This window comes from Corvus hawaiiensis, chromosome 18 (assembly GCF_020740725.1).
Source record: "Corvus hawaiiensis isolate bCorHaw1 chromosome 18, bCorHaw1.pri.cur, whole genome shotgun sequence".
Lineage (NCBI taxonomy): Eukaryota > Metazoa > Chordata > Aves > Passeriformes > Corvidae > Corvus > Corvus hawaiiensis.
The window spans coordinates 10,059,862-10,080,153 of NC_063230.1; the positions used below are offsets into that span (position 1 = coordinate 10,059,862).

At 46.0% G+C, this 20,292-nt stretch overlaps 1 protein-coding gene across 2 annotated transcripts; it reads left to right on the top strand.

Moving 5' to 3' along the window:
• Positions 1-2,591: 2,591 nt before the first annotated feature.
• On the top strand, positions 2,592-20,292 carry PITPNB (phosphatidylinositol transfer protein beta). 2 transcript variants are annotated; one of them, XM_048322817.1, is made up of 12 exons: positions 2,592-2,654; positions 3,634-3,664; positions 4,530-4,675; positions 5,294-5,385; positions 5,512-5,519; positions 6,649-6,723; positions 7,866-7,949; positions 14,299-14,376; positions 14,856-14,966; positions 15,497-15,619; positions 18,705-18,789; positions 19,629-20,292. In XM_048322817.1, exons 1-11 carry the CDS (start codon positions 2,635-2,637, stop codon positions 18,750-18,752), a joined length of 816 nt encoding a protein of 271 aa, XP_048178774.1. In that variant the 5' UTR covers positions 2,592-2,634; the 3' UTR covers positions 18,753-18,789; positions 19,629-20,292. The 2 variants fall into 2 exon arrangements, with proteins under 2 accessions (XP_048178774.1, XP_048178773.1); XM_048322816.1 differs by lacking the exon at positions 18,705-18,789.

A 20,292-nucleotide genomic window follows, 5' to 3' on the forward strand; every position in this document is an offset into this window, starting at 1 on the left:
CCTCAGTCTCTTGATCTGGAAGGATGTTGGGGAAGGGTGTTTGTTGGCTCACCGCTTTCTGCCGACGCCCAGCTCCCTCTGGAACTTTCCTCCCCTTCTTGTGCAGTGTAGTCTTCCTGTTACTAGTGCTCACTGGAAATTGCTTTTCCTTTTCCTGACAGGTGGTGGGAGAAGCAGTATTTCCTCGAATCTCTCTCGTAGTCAGCAGCAAAAGGACACGCAGGGCTGGGAGGAGCTCTGAGGTTCACCTAGCTCCCTCCGGTGGGAGAAGCCAGTGCTAAAGGGAGGAGACACTCTCCCCATACCAACACCAGCTGGAACTTGATGAGTTAAACCTTCCTTCTGCCCCCATGTGAAAGGCGCCCTTGTACTTAGGGGAAGTGCTGGAGACACATGAAACTAAACACACAAAGCTGTAGTGGGGCCACAGGACCTTGGCACACTCAGCCTCTGGGAGCAGCCAGGAGCCACTGGCAGTGCTGGTTCTGCCACAGGCTGAGGCTGGGCTGGAGCCCTGCCCTGAGGAGCAGCTCCTGGGGAAGCATTCCCTCCACGAGTGGGGCTGTGGTGGAGCTGGGCTCAAGTGGTTTGTGTGTCCCGGGTCTGGAGTCAGCGGGATGTGGCTACTCGGTGATGGTGTCGTGTGTGGCAGGATGCAGCTGTAGACAGAGGGTTTGGGGTGAGCACACACGAGACAAGTGTTGTCCATATGGGGAAGGAGCAGCAGCAGGGACTGCACGCTGCCAGCATTTTAAAAAACCAAATAAAGGAAAACCCTGAATGCTTGGGGAAACAGAGATTTACAACCCCCTCCCACTGTGCCCCAGCACGGCCCTGATCACTGCTGTGCCTCACGGCCAGAGCCAGTACAGGCCTGAGTCACCGTTCAAGGACTTCCATGGAAATATGTGTCCATAGGAAGAGCCTGCCGAGGGTTTTCCTTACAGCCATTGGTGTGGGGGAGGAGTGTTTGGCAACACTGAATTTTATCTGGATTTCTGCTCTCCTTTGTGTAAACGTCTCATTAGCTCTGGCTCCTGGCAAAGGAAATGCGGGGGATGGCTCCTCCAGGAAAGGGGAGCCAGGGGGCTGCAGAGAGGGTCACAAGTCACCTCTGGGGAAAAGGATGTGCCATGGGAACACAAGTGTGGAGCTTGTGGTTGTTTTTTTCTTGGCAGTTTACCTGGTTTTGCATTTGTATGTGCATTTCAAACAGAGGGAAAGCAAAAGTCTGCATGGCTGTGGAAAATGGGGAAAAAATGAAAGCGAATGCTCAGGAACTAGAAAGCAAATCAGTATATTTAGAATACATTATTTTAAGTAAATCCTGTAGTTTTACCTGAATTACAATTTTTAAGAACCTCAAAGTGGAAGTATGTTCCCTGGCTGCTTTGTTCTTAGGGCAACATTTTGCCACAGGATAACTTCAATCGCTGTGGAAACCAGGATAAAGCCAAATTCAACACACAGAACATGCCTTGGGTGGTCCCATCCTCCTGCCCCTCAAGCAGGAGCCTCGGGAGAACTTGTCCCTGCCAACTGGCTGGTGTCACTGCCCCAGCACCGAGGTACCGCTGGAATTCCTCTCCTCCAGGAGCGGTGTTCCAAGTTCCTCACAGCCTGGAAGGGCTCTACCTGGGGCTGATTTCAGTCTTCTTTCAATGTTGCTGAGCTTTTAGACCTGCAGACTCCTTTCATTTTGTATTTTTTAATGCCAGCTGAAGGTCGAAGCCCCAGCACGGCCGTACCTTGTGTGGTCGTTACTTATTCCTGTCGTCCTTCTTGTGACTGCGAGGGAGGCGAACAGAAATTCTCACAAGAGGGCGGCATTGGCCGCGGAAACCGAGTCCGCTACAGCTTCGGTGTGGTTTCATTTGCGTGGCAGTACAGGGGCACTCCAGAGTTAACAGGGACCCGCGGGTAAAGGATTTTGCTCGCAACAGATTGCAAAAAGGAATTTTAGCTTCCCCCCGCGTGACAGAGGCAGAGGCGGTGTCCGGCAGAGCGATGGTGATGGCAGCGACGGTGCCGCACCCGGTGCTCGGTGTGAGAGCGGGGAAAGGCCGTGGGGGACAGCGGGACCCAAGGCAGGGACCCGGGCTCCCCGAAATTCATCAGCACTGCAGCTTCTCACTTCCCACACGCTGGGAAGGCGCTGGGGTGACCCCATTCGGCAGCGGCGCCGGTCAGTGAGGGCCCGACACCGCCGAGGGGGCAAACTGCGGTGTCCGGCACGGGCCGTTCCCCGCCCGCTGGGCGGTGCGTAAGGCCCGTCCCGCTGCCGTGCAGGGCCGCGCTCGGTGCTCGGTGCCCGGTACCGCCGGCAGCGCGTCCCAGCCCGGCTCAGCCCGGCCCCGCCCTCCCTCCCCGCTGCCCCGGGCCCCCCCGCCGGCCCCCCGCGTGCGGCGCCGGGCGATGACGTCACTACGCCGGCAACTACGAGATGGCGATGCGCACCGGCGGCGCGTTTTGATTGGCCGCTGACAGGTGAGGTGTGCGCTCGCGGGAGCTGCGCGCCCTCGGATTGGCTGCTTCCAGCGCGTGCGCGCCTCCGGGCGAGGCGCGAGCGCGATTGGCCGAGCGGCGGGGGCGGGGCCTGGCTCGGGAGCGGCGCGTGCGCGGAGCGGCGGGAAGATGGTGCTGATCAAGGAGTTGTGAGTGGGGGCGGCGGGGACAGCCCGGGGCGGGGGGAGGGCGCCGGGGCCGGCCGGCACCGGGGCCGCCGCTATCGCGGCCGCCGGCATCGCTACAGCGACCGCCGCCGCCCCGCCCGGGCCGCGCCCCGCCGGGTCTCCCTCGGCCGCGCCCGCCGCCGCCGGGGCCCGCCCGCGCCGCTCCTGCCGTGGGGCCCCGGGGTGGCCGCTCCCTCCGGGGCGCGGGGCCGCTCCGCTCCTCCGTGCGCCGGGGCCGCCGTCACGGGAAGGGCCGTTCGACAGCGCGGGGACGCGGCCCGAGCGGTGCCGGGCGGTCCCTGCCCGGAGCGGGAGAGCCGCGGCCCCGCACCGGCAGCTCCTCGAACTCCATCCCGCGGGTCCCTGCGGAGCGCACGGGTCACGGGAGATTCCTCCCCGTTTTTCTTAGAAAGCAGCTCGGGTGGCAGTGGCGACAGCCCCGGAGTGGGGCCGGAGCCCTTCCCCGCTCCCGGTTCCCTGTTCTGGTGACACCGGGAGCTCCCCGCCGCTGGGTAGATCTTTCCCGTGGGGGCTCCTGCCGCAAACTACAAGCTGGTTTGTTTCTCTGTCCCACCTTTTGGCTGCTAATGACTGCAAAGTCCTGTAACTGTAGCCTCACTGGCAGTAAAGGTAATGTGTAGGTTCAAAAGTTTATAAACAAATTTAGCATAACACAAAGTTATTGTGACAGAGCTGGAAGTAGAACCCAGATTTCCTGGCTCTTTTGTGCAGCTTCTACCATCTTCCACCCCTTGTTTTTCGTTTTGTAGTGTGTCTGGCATTGAATTTCACTTGGGTTTGTTGCATTTTATCCAAAGCCCCCCTGTCACAGAGATTTCTGAAGAGAAGACTCGAATTGGCTCCTTTTGACACTTCTTTCTTGAACATCTGTGTTATATCTGTTATCTGCAGGTGAAGTCTAATGATTAATTTTATTGAATTTTCTCTTTTCCTCTTTCAGCCGAGTGGTTTTACCTTGCTCAGTGCAAGAGGTATGTCCTGATCCTCCCTGCTTTATTCAGGCTGAGGGGTGGGAGGGGATTTTGTGTCAGAAATCTGACCAGCCTGGGTCCAAACGTTCCCTGTGCTGTGGCTACCCTGCCTGACAGAGACCAGTGACACAGGTGTGAGCCCTGCTCTGGTCAAGGAATTCCCAAGGAAGCAAATGCAGCACAGAGCCCTGCGGTGTTCTGAGCCCTCCACTGCCAGCAATGCAGTGGTGCCCTGGGGCAGCACATTACTGCTGATCTGGCACTGAGGGACTCCAAGCCTTTTCCTGAAGCCACAGGTGTAGGAATTGTCTTCCCAGATCTGAAGCCAGCAATTCAGATGGCACCGAGGTACATTTAAACGAGAGTCGTGATAGGATGTCTGTCACGACAGGGCGTCGAACGTACTTCTGAGGGAAACATTACACTTGCTCTGCAGTGTGCATTTCCTGGGGCCTGGAAGGGCAGTATTTAGTTGGTTGAAAGTGTGAACTGGGAAGGCTCAGAGCTGGAAATCGGTCATCTCAAAATCTGTAAACTCGAAATTGATATTTCTTGATGCGGCAGAGAGCGACAAATACACTTTGCTCTTAGGATAGGAAAAATGAAGCATAACAATTATGGTGTGCACCAAAGTGTTGGGTTGTTGTGGAACACCCTGGGTGCAGACCTGGTGTTTGTGAGCTGCAGAGAGGTGTTTGCCAAAAAGTTGTCAGAGTTTACTAAATATCTTTTATATGGTGTATTTTACTTTGTTGATGATCTTTTTTGTACTACCCAATTTTCACAGGAAACAGCTAGTTTTTTTTATGTGTTAGAAATTTTGGCCAACTTTGATGCTGACATTTGACTTCTCTTCCCTTTTCAGTATCAAGTTGGGCAGCTTTATTCTGTGGCAGAAGCCAGCAAAAACGAAACAGGAGGTGGGGAAGGAATTCAGGTCTTAAAAAATGAGCCTTATGAAAAGGATGGCGAGAAGGGACAATATACTCACAAAATCTATCATTTAAAGAGGTGAGAAGAGCCTTGATGCACGTTGTAATCCCTTGATATTGACCAAGAAATGTTTAAAGGTGAAGGTAGCCTTGCATTGTTTGCTATTCTGGGACACTTGCCTGTGTTTTCCTGCCACTTTGTAATTTGCTGAATTGTGCATGAGTGCTCTGGTGAGTGGGAAAATGTGAAATGCGGTGGATTTTAAGTATGTGGGAGATTTGTCTGGGACAAATTGTGTTTGCTTGCTCTAGACTGGAGTCAGAAATGAGTGAGACATAAGGTTCCTGCTGCAGGTCAGGAGCTGCTTGCCAGGGAGCTGGAGGTGAGAGCTCTGTGCATTGCTCTTCCTCAGCAGGTGTCTTTACTGCTTTGCAAGAGGAAGGATAGCACAGCTTTCATCATGATCACACAGCTCACTCACAATTGCCTCATTATTACCTTTCCCTTTATTTTCTTAATTATGTTGTGATCAGGAAGGTTTTTGAAGTTCCTCTGTATTTCACTGCAGGTGACAACGTACATCATAACCCCTCAAATGCTTGGTTAGAATGTGCCTTTCTTATTGGAGTGGAAGAAACCAATGAGGAATTTCAGCTGGCAGAACTTTAAACACGTTGTCCATATTTGTTTTCCCAGTAAAGTCCCTGGGTTTGTAAGGATGATTGCTCCAGAAGGCTCCCTGGTGTTCCATGAGAAGGCCTGGAATGCGTATCCCTACTGTAGAACAAGTGAGTCTCCCCATGTGTGTTCTGTTGTTGGTGCTGTTACGTGTGAGACCTTTCAGAAACAATTGTATCTAATAATGCTCTGTGTTTTCTTTTCCTTTTCATTGCACGTGTTTCTGACGGCACCAGTTGTGACAGTGAGTATTTGAAATCCTACCAGTTGTATATTGGGGTTTTTTGAGATCTGTTTTGTCTGCTACTACCACTACAATTGCCTGGCTCCAGCCTTTCATATGGGCCTTGCTAGGACTCCTGGTGTAGACCTCCCTGTTACTTTATTTGTCTGCATGTGGCTATAATTAGAACTGTAATTTGTCAGAGAAATGATTTCATTTTCATTTCTTTTATGCCTTTAATTACCATTACAGATGCATAATGTCTATCCTGGTAAGATATAATGCTAAAAAAAGTGGGAGGGGAAAAGCAACGTATCAGAGGCTTCTACACTCCTGAATGCAGGAAGAGCAGTGAAATGGAATCAGTCCTTACCTGTCTGAAATGCCACTGCTGTCAAGTGAATTCCTGCCTCAGTTAAAAGGGGGTAACTGGAAATTTAAATGGATCAGCACAGCTCAGGATTTGGGTTTGTTTTTTTAAGATGCATGACAGGCACATCATTAAGAATGCCATTTTACATGTTTTGGTGACCTGTTTAATGAAAACTTCTAAGTTAAATGTTAAACTTCTTTATCTGCTCACTTGCAAACATGGTTTAGATTGTTACTAGGTGGATGTGACACGAGGAGTAGCAAGTGAGTTTGAACTGTTGAGCTTGACTCATCATGATACCTGTGCTCACAGGTGTGTGCCCTCTGACTTCTGGAATCAGCAGGGCTCTGCCATTGTGTTTAGATGAACAATTTGGTGGCAGCTGGACCATTATGATCCAGCTTTATGATTGTAATTGTGCTGTACAGTAACATCTAACTGCAGGATTAATAATTTGAAAATTCATTGAATATAGAGGTAAAGAACTTCAGGGTTGAGGAAGCAGGACAGCAAATGGCAGGGTTATTTCTATTGATGTGCACAGGTAGAGCTGGATTTCTTAAACATGACTGGTTTTAATTTAGTACTCACTGCTCTAGTTTAAGATTATCATGTACCTATTTCTGTGTGTAGGTAAGGGGTCTGTTTCTCTGGTAATTTAAGTAGATTGTGTTGCTAGTTGGAGATTAGTAGGGGCTTGTATGTAGATACCATTTATCTAAACTTAGAGCAGAGAGGTGTAATCAGACTTGTGCTTTTTGCTTTTAATTCTTACAGAATGAATACATGAAAGATGACTTCTTCATAAAAATTGAGACCTGGCATAAACCAGATTTGGGAACAACAGAGAATGTGAGTTGGGGTTTGGATACCAAACCTTAATGCAGTTGTACAATTAGTCCAGATAAAGTATTTTATACCTGGTAATGTTGGATAATTACTGCAAAATCAGGCATCTCAATGCCTGACCAGCGAGTAAAGCAGGAAAAGCATTTTTCAGGTCAAGCTGTCTCATCCAAGGAGGTCCAGGGACAGGAGAAGGGGTTTGGTTTTTATGTTTAGAGGTCAATACAGATGCTTGATTCTCATTCAAATATTTAAGTAACTTTTCAGCAAATCCTTTTTTTTTTGTTTCATGTTCTTTTACCTTAGATGTGCTACTGATAGTTAGCCTGACAAGTTTATTTGAAAGCAGGTTTTACAACAGGTTTCACAAGACCATTGGGGTTGATCTGTGTACACTCTGCAGTTATGTGTTGAAGCTTCCTCTGTAAATTGTCCCAGCTGGCAACATTCTTGTTTTCCTCCCCAGACAGTCAGTTTGGTTCACGTGTCACTTCAGGAAAATTTTGATCTGTAGTGACAAACATTGATAAACCATCCAGAGAGGACTAGTTGTCAGTCTGTTTCCAGTGCTTGGGCAAGCTGTAGCCCTCGGTGTGCTGCACAGAGGGGGATTGTTCCTTGGACAGCTCTGCTGGCTGTAACTGAGTTTAGGTGTGCTGGACAGACCACAGGTGTGGAGCTGATTCTGTCCTCAGACCTTGATACGCCCTCAGACTACACCTGGTCCACCTTCAAGGCAGTCCTATGATTCAGGGAGCCTATGAGATCCTTCAGGTTATTGGAATCTGCATATTTGCAATTGGAATTTATGCAACTTCTTTCTAGCTCAAGAAGTTCCTGCAGATTGTGGAACGGGTAATGGTTCTAATCAGAGCTTGATTTCGTTGGCGCTAACAAATGTGACAGATGAATACAGCTTAATCTTAAATCCAGGTTTCCTGAATGCACAAGAAGTGAAGGCTTTGTGCTGGTTTAAAATTGATTAGCGAGTGAATTAAACTGTAATTGTGGAGATCATTCTCTTTGAGAGAGGCAGAGGAAGAAAGGGTAGGTTTGGAGAATGCTGCCTTTACAGCATCCTGAAAAACTCCCTGGCACATACATGGTGATTCCCAGCATGGGAATAATTTCTTTTTGTTTTTTTGCAGGTTCACAATTTAGATCCAAACACATGGAAGAGTGTTGAGGTTGTCCATATTGACATTGCAGATAGAACTCAAGTAGAACCAGGAGTAAGTAAATGTTCAGCTACTGGGATTGGGATGTAGCATGCAGCTGATTCCACTTGAGCTGTGTGTTGATAGTGAATAATCTAAAATGGTGTGGATTTCACCCAACAGAGACATGAAAAGTGTCTTGAACAGAATCATTCATTTATGTGCCTGCGTTACTTCTTTGTTTTTACTGCTGATTTTTTCTGCACACCTGGATCTGCTGGGGCTGTTGTCTGGTTTGTTAAATTGTAACAGCTGGACTGTTGGATGTGCAATATTTTTTGGACAGTAGGGAGATGGTAGGCACTAATATGGAGACTGTGTTTGCACAATAAGTGTGATTTGATTGTTGTGGTTGTGTGCAAGGAGAGACTCTTTATACTATTTAACTGTTATTTTTTGAAAGTAGATACTTGGATATCCTCCATTCTGGGGAGAGGACTTCCTTGGAACTATTTTCAGTACATTATCCTCTTTTTTTTCTTTTGTGTATTTGACCTACAGAGTATCAAAACTGAGTGCAGAGTGGTCTCATCAAGAGTCTTAAGTCTCTTCTAATGTTTCTGCATTTCTATTTCCTTTTTATTAACTTCTAGCACCATTTCCACTTTTCGCAAATATTTTGAGCAGATATTTTCAGATTCAAACTCACAGTATAGCCCATTCTTGTGTAGGAATACTTGGGATTAATTTTCACCATGTGATTCAAGTTTTTATTTCCTTTTTATCTCGCAGAAACTCAGTTTTGCAGAGTCCTAACTCATTAACCAAAGCCTGGCTTTGTGCTTAAACTCTTAGCAGACACTGGTAACTCCGAGTTCCCTGCAGATTCATACCTGGCTGTTTACCTGTTTTCTCCTTCTGGGATTAGACATCAGGAATTCTCTGGCACCCACACTTGGAGTCTCTTCTGTTATAAAGGTCTGCATTTTGTGGCCTTTATCTTTTCTCTCTTCAATTCTTAAGACTTCAGGAGAGACTTTATATTTATGCTGATATCTTCATCAAGTTTAGGTAATGGAACTTGAATTTTTTTTTTTTTTTTTTGGAAGTTCAGCTACATCATAACAAAATTGCCAAGACTGATGTGCTGGCTTTGTGCCTTCAGAGAAGGCTGCTGGTCTTGGAAAGTAAATGTCCCCTAAAAAGCATCATCTGTTTTTCTTGTGTTCTATTTGTCCAGATGTTCTTTTCCTGCAGTTTCTGCATCTTTGTTCTGTGATAGTCAAGCAATAACCAGTTCACTCTGTGGGGTGAGGTCTGAAATCATGTGCTTTGTATGGTTTTTTGGGTGTTTTTTTTGTTACGATATTTGTTTGAGAATTATCATTCTAAGTGGCTGGGTGGGGTTTTTTTGTCTGCTCCATTTTTTAGGGAAAAAGAATAGTCAGTGTTGCCAAAGGAAAGTTTTATTTGTACATTTATCTTCTCAAACATAGTTTTACCTGGAAAAGCAACTGAAATGTATGACCTTGGGTAACAGTAGAACTGAAAGAATAGAACTATGTATATGTATAAACTATAGAACAGAACTATGTAGGTATAAAATCCAGCAATGTTGAAAAAGTTTTCATGTATTCCAGATGTATCCTTTTGTTCTGTGAATGAACCTTGTCCACCCTCCTGTGGTGCAGCAGTTAACTTGTTTCAGAGCTACAATCAGGATAAATATGAAAATACCAATTTTTTTAAGCTACTAATGGCATGCATGTGCTGGCTCATGCTCATTTAAGTATGTGTAGAAATAATGTGGGTGACATCTGTGACTTTCTTGAGATATACATTTAACCCTGCCGCCTTTTAATCATCTCCAGCATGCAGACTGTGTCACTCTGTGTTGTTTGTATATAGAAGTGACTTCCCAGGAGAGAAAGACTTTTTAAAGTGTAAGCAAAAATGAACACTCAATTAACATCAGAAGAGGCTGTGGTTTTTGGAAACAATTTGTAGAAAAGTAGAGTGTAGTGAAAACAAATTGAAAGTAGGTTTATAGCTATTTTTGTATTTAATGAAGACATTAAATGTTTTGTTTAGGTCGTAGTGGATCTTTATTATATTGCTTGAAAGAAAGTTCTAAAATTACGATTTTGTACAAATCAAATTACACATGCCTTAAGAGTTTGGATTTCTGTGTGCTAACCCTTGTTCTACAGTTTAAGGAAATATATTGGAATATAGGAAATGCTCTTCTGTAGTCTGCAAGGAAGTGTTAAAATATTCTCAAGTGAAAGAGCTTGATAGGTGGATCTGTCCCATTTCAGACTTAATTTATCACATGATAGGCAGCTAAACAGCTCCACGTTATTAGTGCTGAACCTTGGAATCATTGTGCAATGACATCCCATTGAACAGCCTATCTGTGTATAAATACGATGTGCTTTTAGTTTTTTGCCCCTCTTTTTGTTTTCTATCCCTAAGTCAGGCTTTTGCATCCTGTCCTGGGTGTTTATAAATATTCATCTCTTCCAGCCTCCTTCCTGGAGACCTTTAACTTCTCGTTCAGGGCACGGCACCGTGATGTGTGTCCGTGATAGCCAGGCTGATTTCATTTCTCATTTGAACCTTGGCATTCTTTTAAAGGTGATTTCAGGCAATGGCTCCCCTGATAGCTGTGCTGTAGCTGCAGGACTCTTCAGGAGATGGGAGTGATTGCAAGACATTTTTTATTAAAAGCCATTTAGCTAAACCTACCTAAAACACAGGGCTGCGTGTCAGTGCAGTGTACAGTAGTGCTGGTGACTGTTTCAGTTATAAGCCATGGGAGTCATGCACTGAGTTGGGAATATGACATACTTGGATAAACCTGATTTTGATCATCTGTTGTGCTGTGAATGAGCACTCACAGAGCTGTGGATGATGTTGGAGGGAAGTGCTGGTAGGTGTTTCCTTCCACAGGAACTGTATGTGAGTTTTTGGTCAATAACACCAGTACTATGTACGTTCTCTTGTTTAAAACACTAATGCAGTATTGAGCTGGAAAGTCAGAATTTGTGTCCACCTATCTAGTTAGTGTGATGCCACTCCATGTCCAGTTCCATTTTCATGGATTTGCAGATCAGGCATCAGACTTGGATAATTATACTACTTGATAGTGAACCATGAGTTCTCAGGAGCACTGTTACTACACTGAGCATGTCTAAAGACTGAGAATGAGACAGGAGAATGAAAAAGAAGTGCCCAGATTCTGGGTTTGTTGTGATATTACTTTTACTGTATGTGGTTCATGGTCTCTCTTAATCATTCTTTATAATAGATGATTGCTGTCATGCCTGTTATATTGAGAATTTGAGCAGAAACTGCCTGTGAAATGATATTTGTGTATTTCTTTGAAATAGTTTTGCTCCTCTGTCTTGTTATGCTGCTGCCGGCGGATGTTTGCCTGTCTGCCTTTCCAGAGGGCTTCAGGGGTTTGAGCTGTAATATTTGCTCCAGCAGCTGCCTGTTTTTCTTCCTAAGAAAGACTTGTTGTTGTCAGGAGTTAAGCTCTTGCTGCACAGATATTTTCCTTAAACTCTGCAAAGAACTGTTGTTTATTTGTACTTTGGCTCTAGTCCAGTCGTCTTCCCTGCAAGCTGGTAGGATCTGTGTGTAGAGAAGAGTTCCTACAATGCTCTCCTGTCCATCTAGGCTTTAGTCTATAAAGGGTTTTCCCTGTCCTTAACAAGATTTGGGTTAACTGAGTTCTAAAAGGTCTTGGTTCAAAGCTTCTGCCTCGAGCATAGAAAACGTTACCATGACTCATCTATTTTCTTGGAATTTCTGTTTTCACTCCTACGTTTTACTCATAGATAACATTTTCTTCCCCAGTGTTTCCAGCTGTGGTTATTTGTATGTGGGTCCTAAATGCAAGAGCACAGTTGGTTTTTACCAGTGTCCCTGTGCAGTGGGAGGTAGGATGACAGGTTACAGCATCACGTGGACTTGAGTGTCCCTGGGGTATCCAGACAAATCATTCCCCTCCATAAACCAGGCAGACCAAGGCTGCACATGTAGCTGAGTTGAAATGCCTCATGCCCCACACCACCACAGTGTGAGCTCTGCCTTGGCAGGATGTTCACACAGTGAAAATAAATTCGGGGTTGTCTCAATGCAGTACCTGGTTTTGTTTGCAAGTGGCACTAAGATGTGGGATTCTTGTGTTTCTGTTTGGCACAGGGCTGCCCCAAACCAGCAGCAGTTCTGCCAGCAATTAGTGACATAGAGCAAAATTGTTTATCCATTGCTATAGCCTGATCCACTTCCATGTCTTCCATCCAGTGCTTGAGTGAAATTTTTAGAAGGCAGTCATGATCAGTAATTTAAAACATTCAATATATTTCTGTAAAAACATTCTGCTGCAGCATTTGCATAGGTATCTTAAAGGTGATTTAAATGTAAAGAAGATTACTTTTTTTTTTCCACGCAAGGATTGTTAAAAAATAATTTTTAAGAAGCGTATCACATTGAGCCTCCAGGACAATGCAGAGCCTGAGGATTCCAGTGGGCTGCAGCTGTCCTCTCCCACAGTATTTGGAAATAGCTTGTGAGATGAGAAGTCTGCAGCTGGTGGCCAGCCCTGTGAGCTCTGTGGCTCCCTCGCTCCCCACAGGGCTTCCGGAGCAGTCGGTCTCAGACACAGCCAGTGGCTCTGGCTCAGTGCTGTGCTCAGTGCACTGGGAAGTGAGTCAGGCCTGAATATTGTGTTCTGCTATGTATTTGCTCTTTGGGATGTCTGTGGAAAGGACATGTGCTTTATTACAGTGCAATCATAAATAAGTGGGTTTTACTAAAATTCAGGTGACAAATAGGGCTTGTAGTCTTTCTGCAATTATAATAATTCAAAACTTTAAATGTTTAAGTGTTTCTGTGCAGTGCTCGTGCTGGTTCTTTGGGCTGTCCTCTGAGGCAGGTGAAGGGTTGTGGAGCACCATGGCAGCCCCTGCTGAGACTGGCTGACTCTTGTGAGGGTTCTTCAAACTGGAATGTTGTTTCAGCTTAGAGGGAGAACTAGAGGAGACTCCTGATTTGTGGAAGTTCATAAAACACTGATTAGCAATGGGATTGAAATGTCTTTACTCACTTGGCTGCTTCTAGGAAATATCTGCTCAATTCCTAAAATATATGTTTGAGTCCTCAATATGGAAGTTTGTCTGAACACCTAGTAGTGCTTCCTAGATAAATTAGGGTTTCTTCAGTCTGTTTTAATATACAGTGTAGGTAGGTATGTTAAAAGAACTGGGAGCAATGAGAGAAAACTGGGGAGAAGAAAGTGTGACAGCTGATGTTCTGTAAGTGAGATCGGATTCCTCTGAGAGGACTTCCCAGATTTTTCAGCTCCATTTGGCTTGCAGTAGGTTTTTGTAAATGTCAGAATGTCTGTGGAAGCATTAGCTGTTAATATGTGTAGCTTTTCTCTGTGGATTCAGAATTTAGTCTAGAAGTAGCCTTTGTTTCTCTGTGCTGATGGAAGAATATGGAGCTGAAAACTGATGTGGTCTTGAGCAGCCAGGAGCTGCTTCTTTTGGAGGTGTTTCTTTCACTCCATGTTCTGCAGATTTTGTCCTCACTGTAACTTTATTTAAAAATGAGACTTTAAACTTTGCTAAAATTTCTTGGGCTTTTCTGTAGTACCTACCAAGCATTTGTTCTGCTTTGAAGCAACTTAAATTGTTACAGTTGGGTTGTGAGGGTGTAATGGTAATCTTGCATAAAGGTTTTTCATATACACTATAAACCTTACTTGTTTTCACTGAGCCCAGAATTTTTAATCCTTTCCTAGTTTCCATGGCAGCATCTTTATCAAATAACCATTTTCATGCCCCTCATCAGTAAATTAAGTAAATCCATCTGTTGGAAGCATTTGTCCCTTTCAGCTCTGTACCCATTGGCTTTCCCCCCATACACAGGGGGTGAGCAGAGCTGTCCACAGTGAGGCAGTACTGTGTGGGCTCTGCCCCTCGCTCAGGCTGGGATCTCAGAGTTTCTCATTGTGTGAGGGAGTTGCTTCTGCCTTCTTCCCTCGTGTTCTGCCTCTTTCCCTGCTGTTCTGCCTCCCCAGCAGTGGACATGTGTTGCAGCCTGAAAAGCATTAGACTCTGGTTGCTGAATTACTGCCTTCTCCTCCCCTCAGGGGTCACAGACCCGGTGGGACAGTGCAGATGTCACAGTGTGCACAGCACAGGGCAGCTCTGGCCTGGAGCAGCCCTGGAGAGCTGTGGTGTTGGAAGCAGGTGTGATGGAGCCATGGAGTCAGCCTGGCAGCTCTGCTGCACCCATCCTGCTCCACAGCACTCAAGGAATTGGTTTGGCAGCCATGAGCAGAAGCTTAACACAGTGAGATATTGAATCTGGTGATGTTTTCTGACTCTCAGAGTGTTTTATATTACAGGACTACAAAGCTGATGAAGATCCTGCATTATTCCAGTCAGTTAAGACGAAGAGAGGACCTCTGGGGCCAAACTGGAAGGTACTAGGAACTGTTGTTACAGCCTGATGAAGTCTTTATCAGTGAAGAATGAAGTTCATGGTTCCTTCAGAACTTGGCTCAACTCAAGTGAGGAACAAATTTCCTGTGGCCCACCACATCCCCTGTGTGGCACCCCAACAGCTGTGCAAAGCTTGCCAGTACCCTGTGCCAACCAGAATCTATCCCAGGAGGGAATGGGCTGTGTGTGCCACACCAGAGATCCCCACAGGAACTGAGCAGCCCCTGGAAGTGAATCACAGGGAGTCTTTCAGCAACAGCCCCAAGTTACTGATTAGAATGTTGTTTTTCTGTAATAATACTTAGAATTCTATTTTATTATCATAACAACATAGTTAAATTGAATTGTTTTACTGCAAATTAATGATATTATTTATCATCCTAAAACACTAATTAGAATTATAATTTCTAATAATTAAACTTTTAAAGTATTAAAACTTCTTTTCTATTACCCCAAACAGAAGGAGCTAGCAACCGATGAGGAGTGTCCCAAAATGTGTGCTTACAAATTGGTGACCATCAAATTTAAGTGGTGGGGACTGCAGAACAAAGTCGAAAACTTTATACAAAAGGTGAGTACTTCTGCCTTGTGGGGCTGTGTTGATGTGGGGGGTTGAGCAGGAACAGCAGTGCAGTTTCCTGTTGCTCACGGCCAGGCAATTCCTGTCCATTTCCTCAGCCAGTCAAACCATTTATGTCTTGGTTTGCTTCAAGTGGGGCTTCACTGGTAGTACCAGAACAATTCTCTACCAAAAAAAAGCACAGTGTTCAGGAATTGGCTGTTCTGGTTTGACTGCTGCCACCTTGGAGCTGGAACAGATTTTAACAATGTTCTTCATCATTTTCAAGTAATGTGAATGGCTGAGCTTTCTTGAAACTCTTTTTTGATAGTGGTATTTGTTCATTTTTTTTCCATGTTAAAGCATTTGAGAAATGGGGTGAATTTAAATTGGATCCAGGGGTGGGGCAGGGGCTGAACCTGTAGCAGTGTGAAGCAGCACTCACCTGAAGATTTTTAACTCTTCAAACTGAGCAGCTGCTATCACTTTCCAGCCTTTAACAAGTCCTACCTATGATCTAATGCTTGTTTATCTTCTTAAAGCAAGAAAAAAGGATATTTACCAACTTCCATCGCCAGCTGTTCTGTTGGATTGACAAGTGGATTGAGCTGACTATGGAGGACATTAGGAGAATGGAGGATGAAACCCAGAAGGAGCTGGAAGCGGTAAGAACGCTTTTTGTTAAGGCTCAGGTGTGTGTGCTTCTACCTGCAGATTTAGCTGTTCAGAAACTGAGGCAGGTTGTGTGGTGTCCATCCCTGTGTGTGTGTGTGTGTGTGTTTGAGCAACTGCTGATGAGCGTTGTGGCCCCCTGAGTGCAGCCCCATGTGTTTCAAGCTCCTGCATTCTGTGCTGTCAAGCTGCAAGTGGCTGTAAGGTAGGTAGCTCTGATCTCATTAAATGCAGGATGTCTGCCCTGACTGCCTCTGTGTTTATGGCACCACACCCATTGCACAAAGTCCCATTCAGGGCTTTTTTGTCACTTGGTTGGAGCTCAGAGCTGTCACTGTCCTGTTCCATCACGTGTCTTGCTTTGTTTCATTTCTAGTCATCACTAGATCTTTTTCTCTTTACTTTTTACTTTTTTCTTCTTCTTTTTCTCTTCAAACATGTTTTCAAGCAAGTTTGTGTCACGTGTCAGCTGTTCCACTTCTGATTAGCACACCAAACCAAAGTTTTACTTCCAAAGAGAAAGTCAGTAAAATCAACTGAGATCATGTCAGTTTTCCTGCTTTAGTGGCTGTGAGGACCAAATCTGTGTGGCCTGACGTGTCGCGGGCTGATGTCTGGGACAAAGCTCAGACACAGGGCACTGTCACTGCTCTTTCCATTCAGAGGTAGAGGACCACCACAGGGTGGGAAAGAAGCCGTCTTCTGTAGAGTCTTTCCAGAACATGACCTTTGGCATGAACCTTTCCCATGTTAAATCCTGCTGGCATTGTGCAGGTTTTTTGCAGTTTGTGGATTTGCAGTTGTATTTCCTTCCCATTTTGACAATTGCTTCATGCCCTAAACCCAGTCAGGTTACCCAGACAGTTCCAGTGTCTTGGTTCTTCCAAGACACAAAGTGTCTTCAGCTACAGCTTGCTGTTTGTATGCTTTGACTCATTCCAGACACCTCTAACCTGGTTGCCCGAGGCTTCAGACCAGCTGTGGACAGGGGCCCTGTGACACATTCCGTGGTCTGTGCCTGGTGCATCTTTGCTATTGGTACCAAGCCAGCTGCAGCTCCTCCCTTCCCACTTGTGCCCTCCAGGGACTTTCCAAGCTGTGGAACAGCCTGTGTTGTGTAGGGATGTTTCCTGGGTTTGGAAGAAGTGTTTCTTCATGATCCTGTGCTGAGCTGGTAGCAGCAAATGTTCTTTTCCCATAAGCTGAAGGGTTTGGGTCAGCAGCCCCAGAATGTGCTTTGGATGAGGTTGGTGTTCACTCACTCTTGCAGACCTTGTGCTCTCTCATGGGCATTTGGGGATTTTTGGCAGTTGTTCTCTCAAATCACGGGGGTTTCTTCTTGAATTCTGATTTATGCCTAATCCTGTTCCTAGAGCCACCTGTTGCCAGGTGTCTGTGAAGGAGGAAGCGTAACAGCTGTCCTCTGTAGACTGATTTTTGCCAGAAGGGTTCCCTTTTGCACATTCATAGTTCTTCATTTGGACTGAAACAGACTTTATCCAGTTTCCCTGAGCAAGGGTAGTGGCAGTGAGGACTGCACACCAGAGGTGTGCTGGAGAGAGGCAGCAGAACCTGACACACCTGTGTGCCTGATGAAATTGTCCCTTTGTGTCTCTGTGGACTGTGGATGTTTTGTTTCACATTTCTCACTGGTAAGTAGCTCCTTTTCAATATTTTTTTTTCCAAAATATTTGCTGCTCTTTTAGTTCTTACCTTAAGCCAAACCCAGCTCACATGTCTCTGGGTGTAGCATTTATCCTCATTCTTAAACATCAAACGTATTTACTTAATATTTTCTCATTTTGCAAAGGCAAACAGTTTTTTGCAAATAGCTTGTTGTGCAAGATGTTAGTGTCAGGAATTTGTGTATTGTTGAAAAAGTTGGGTTGTTTTGGTTTTGTTTTTTTTTTTTCCCCACAAGATAAATGTATTGATGTTACACTAACCCAGATTTCTGTGGATACTGTGAAATGTGAGAGGAGTGGGGACCTACTATCTTGGGGTTTTTTCAATTGTTGCAAGAGGGGTATCTACAAACACCTGTAAATGATGTAATTTCAATGGGTTCAGTGCGTTATTGGAGAACAACCTAAGGGCAAAAATGTCACTGCCAAATAATATGAATGCTGGTTTTATCCAAAGTAATTTGTCATCTTGTTTCATATTCAACTACTCCATCCATTGTGCTCACCAGTAACTGCCATTACATCCCCAGTACACCACAAAGTGTGTTTTATGGCCAGGACCTCTGGGAAGTGAGTGCTCAGGGATGAGGTGCTCAGTGTGACACAGGTAACATCCATGCTCCTGTCCCTGCAGAGTGGTCAGGGATGGACAGGGCTGCACTAGGCAGTTCTGTGATGCTGAGAGCTAAACCAGGCACAAAGCAGGGCTGGCAGTGCATGTTCTTTCCCACACAGTGTCCTGGTACTCTTCCCCTTCTCATGAACACCCTTTCTTCCTTCTGCTCTGAGCTGATCCTTCTCTGGATTCTGTGCACATTCCAGTTCTTTTGTTGCTCCTGTGCTTCATCTTCAGTCGATTTTTATAGTCAGGATCTCTGCTTTTTTACTTTCTGTTACTCTCTGAATCCTCATCAGTGTTCTTCCAGAGTTCCTCTATCCCAGTCCATCTTTTTCTCACTGTTTATGTTTCACTTGGTGGGTTCTGTCTCTGGCTGCTGGAGATGAGAAGCACCTCTGCTCCATGAAACATGCATCAGCTCATCAGTGCAGAGTAGGAAAACATCTGGTCCAGCCAAAGCCCTGTGACCAACCTCTCTAATGCCTGTGTGAGGGTAGAGATGCCACACGGGTATCCTGAGCAGTGATTCCATGCTGGAGCATCGTGGCCTTGGTAGAAATCCAAGCAGCATTTTTTACAGCTACTCTCCAGTTCCCAGGTCTCCTTGCCAAAAAGAAATGCCATGCCATGTCCAAACCCCCTGAGCTTTAGCTGGTCCTGGCCCTGGCTAGGGAGAAGCAGTTCCTGGCCCTGTAGGTCATTCCTTCTCTCATACTAACACGGTTCTAGCGCGGCAGGTTCTGTGTGTGGAGCTCACCTTTTATTTCACTTCAGATGCGTAAGAAGGGTTCCGTTCGAGGCACTTTGGCTGCGGACGTCTAGAGGAGTTCTCTGTAGGTTCTGAGGCAAAGCGAGCTGTGTAAGTCAACTGCTGGATGGAAAAGGAGAAGAGGGATTAATGTTCTTTTGGATGGGAATTGCTAGCAGAAATCATCTTAATGTCCACATAACCCATGTGGGCCTTACCTTCCTCCTGCTCGGTAGTGGTGTGGCGATCAGCAGGTGGGACTGACCCATGGTGCCCAGGACACACCAGGTGGGCACTGATGCAGGTGCTTGGGCCGGGGGCAGAATTCCTGCTGGTGCCTGATGCTTCCCCAGCACAGACACCCGAGGTGTGGGATGTGCTGCTGTCGTGGCGATGGCACTGAGCCCTGGTGCCCAGCCCTTCTGGACTCCAGTCAGACGCGTCAGCATCGCTCTGCTGCACACGCAGTGGCAAAGCGATCTGTAGACTTGGTCCATGTCACTTAGGGAGACTGTGGAGCGTCACCTTCCACTTTCAGTTCTTGAAATCCAGTTCCACCTGGTCTTTACAGGCACTAAACTGTGTTGGAGCCCTTACTGCGGGAGCAGATTCTCCAGGAGTTACAGGCTCTTGGTGCTTGTGCCCAGCACTTTGGTGCTGCTGTTCCTCACAGGGACTGCTGTAACATCCCAGCCCCAGGGTGCCACTTCCCGCTGATCTGTGTGGGCTCCCCAGTGAAGGGAGCTGCTCCCACCCCTGGGGGCAGGTCCTACCCAAGGACAGCTGCCACTGAGATTCCCTCAGGAGCCGGCATTGCTTTGGTGTGACTCTCAGTCCCGGTGGCGTTCTGAGTCCCTGTCCTGCTTTTCCCTGGAGATAATCTCCCAGCCTGTTTGGAGCTCTGTCTGAAGAAGCTGCTAATGCAGAAATTGCCCTTCCTCTCTCCACAGCTGCGTAACCAAGGCCAAGTGAGAGGAACGAGTGCTGCCAATGACGAGTGACGACGGACGGACGCCGATGCCGGATCTTGGATGTGTGTGTGGGTGCATGACTGTATATAACTACACACACACACATGCAGACAGAAGGGGTGGTTACAGTGTCTCTGGGTGCTATACCTGTCCTAGCAAAGATTCCAAGGAAACTGCTTTCATTATGTATACCCCAAGCAAATAAAAAAAATCAACTGAGTAGTGTCATTTAAAGGATGAATTTTGCTAACTGGTATGTTCATGAATGTCAATACTGGACCAATTTCTGCCCTACTTGTTTTCTCTCCTGTCCAAGTCACTCTGCTCTAACTCGCCCATCTCTCATTGTAAAGGGACACTCAAACAAGTTAATTTCAGTTTTATGTCTCCCTATGTGATGAGTTTTTGGAATAGGAACAATGAATGTATTTATAGCTATTTATTTCTGGATTGTCATTATCCTCTAGTCAAATCAGAAAAAAAATTCTATTAGTGGAAATTGGAAGACTTTTGCTGTTGAATAAGTTTAACCCAAACTTTACCCACTCACTGATTTAAAAGAAAAAAATCATGTTTTATTGGACTTTTGTACATTGAAATGCTAACGTTTTTCTTCATTAAAATTGGCAAGATAAAGGAAAAA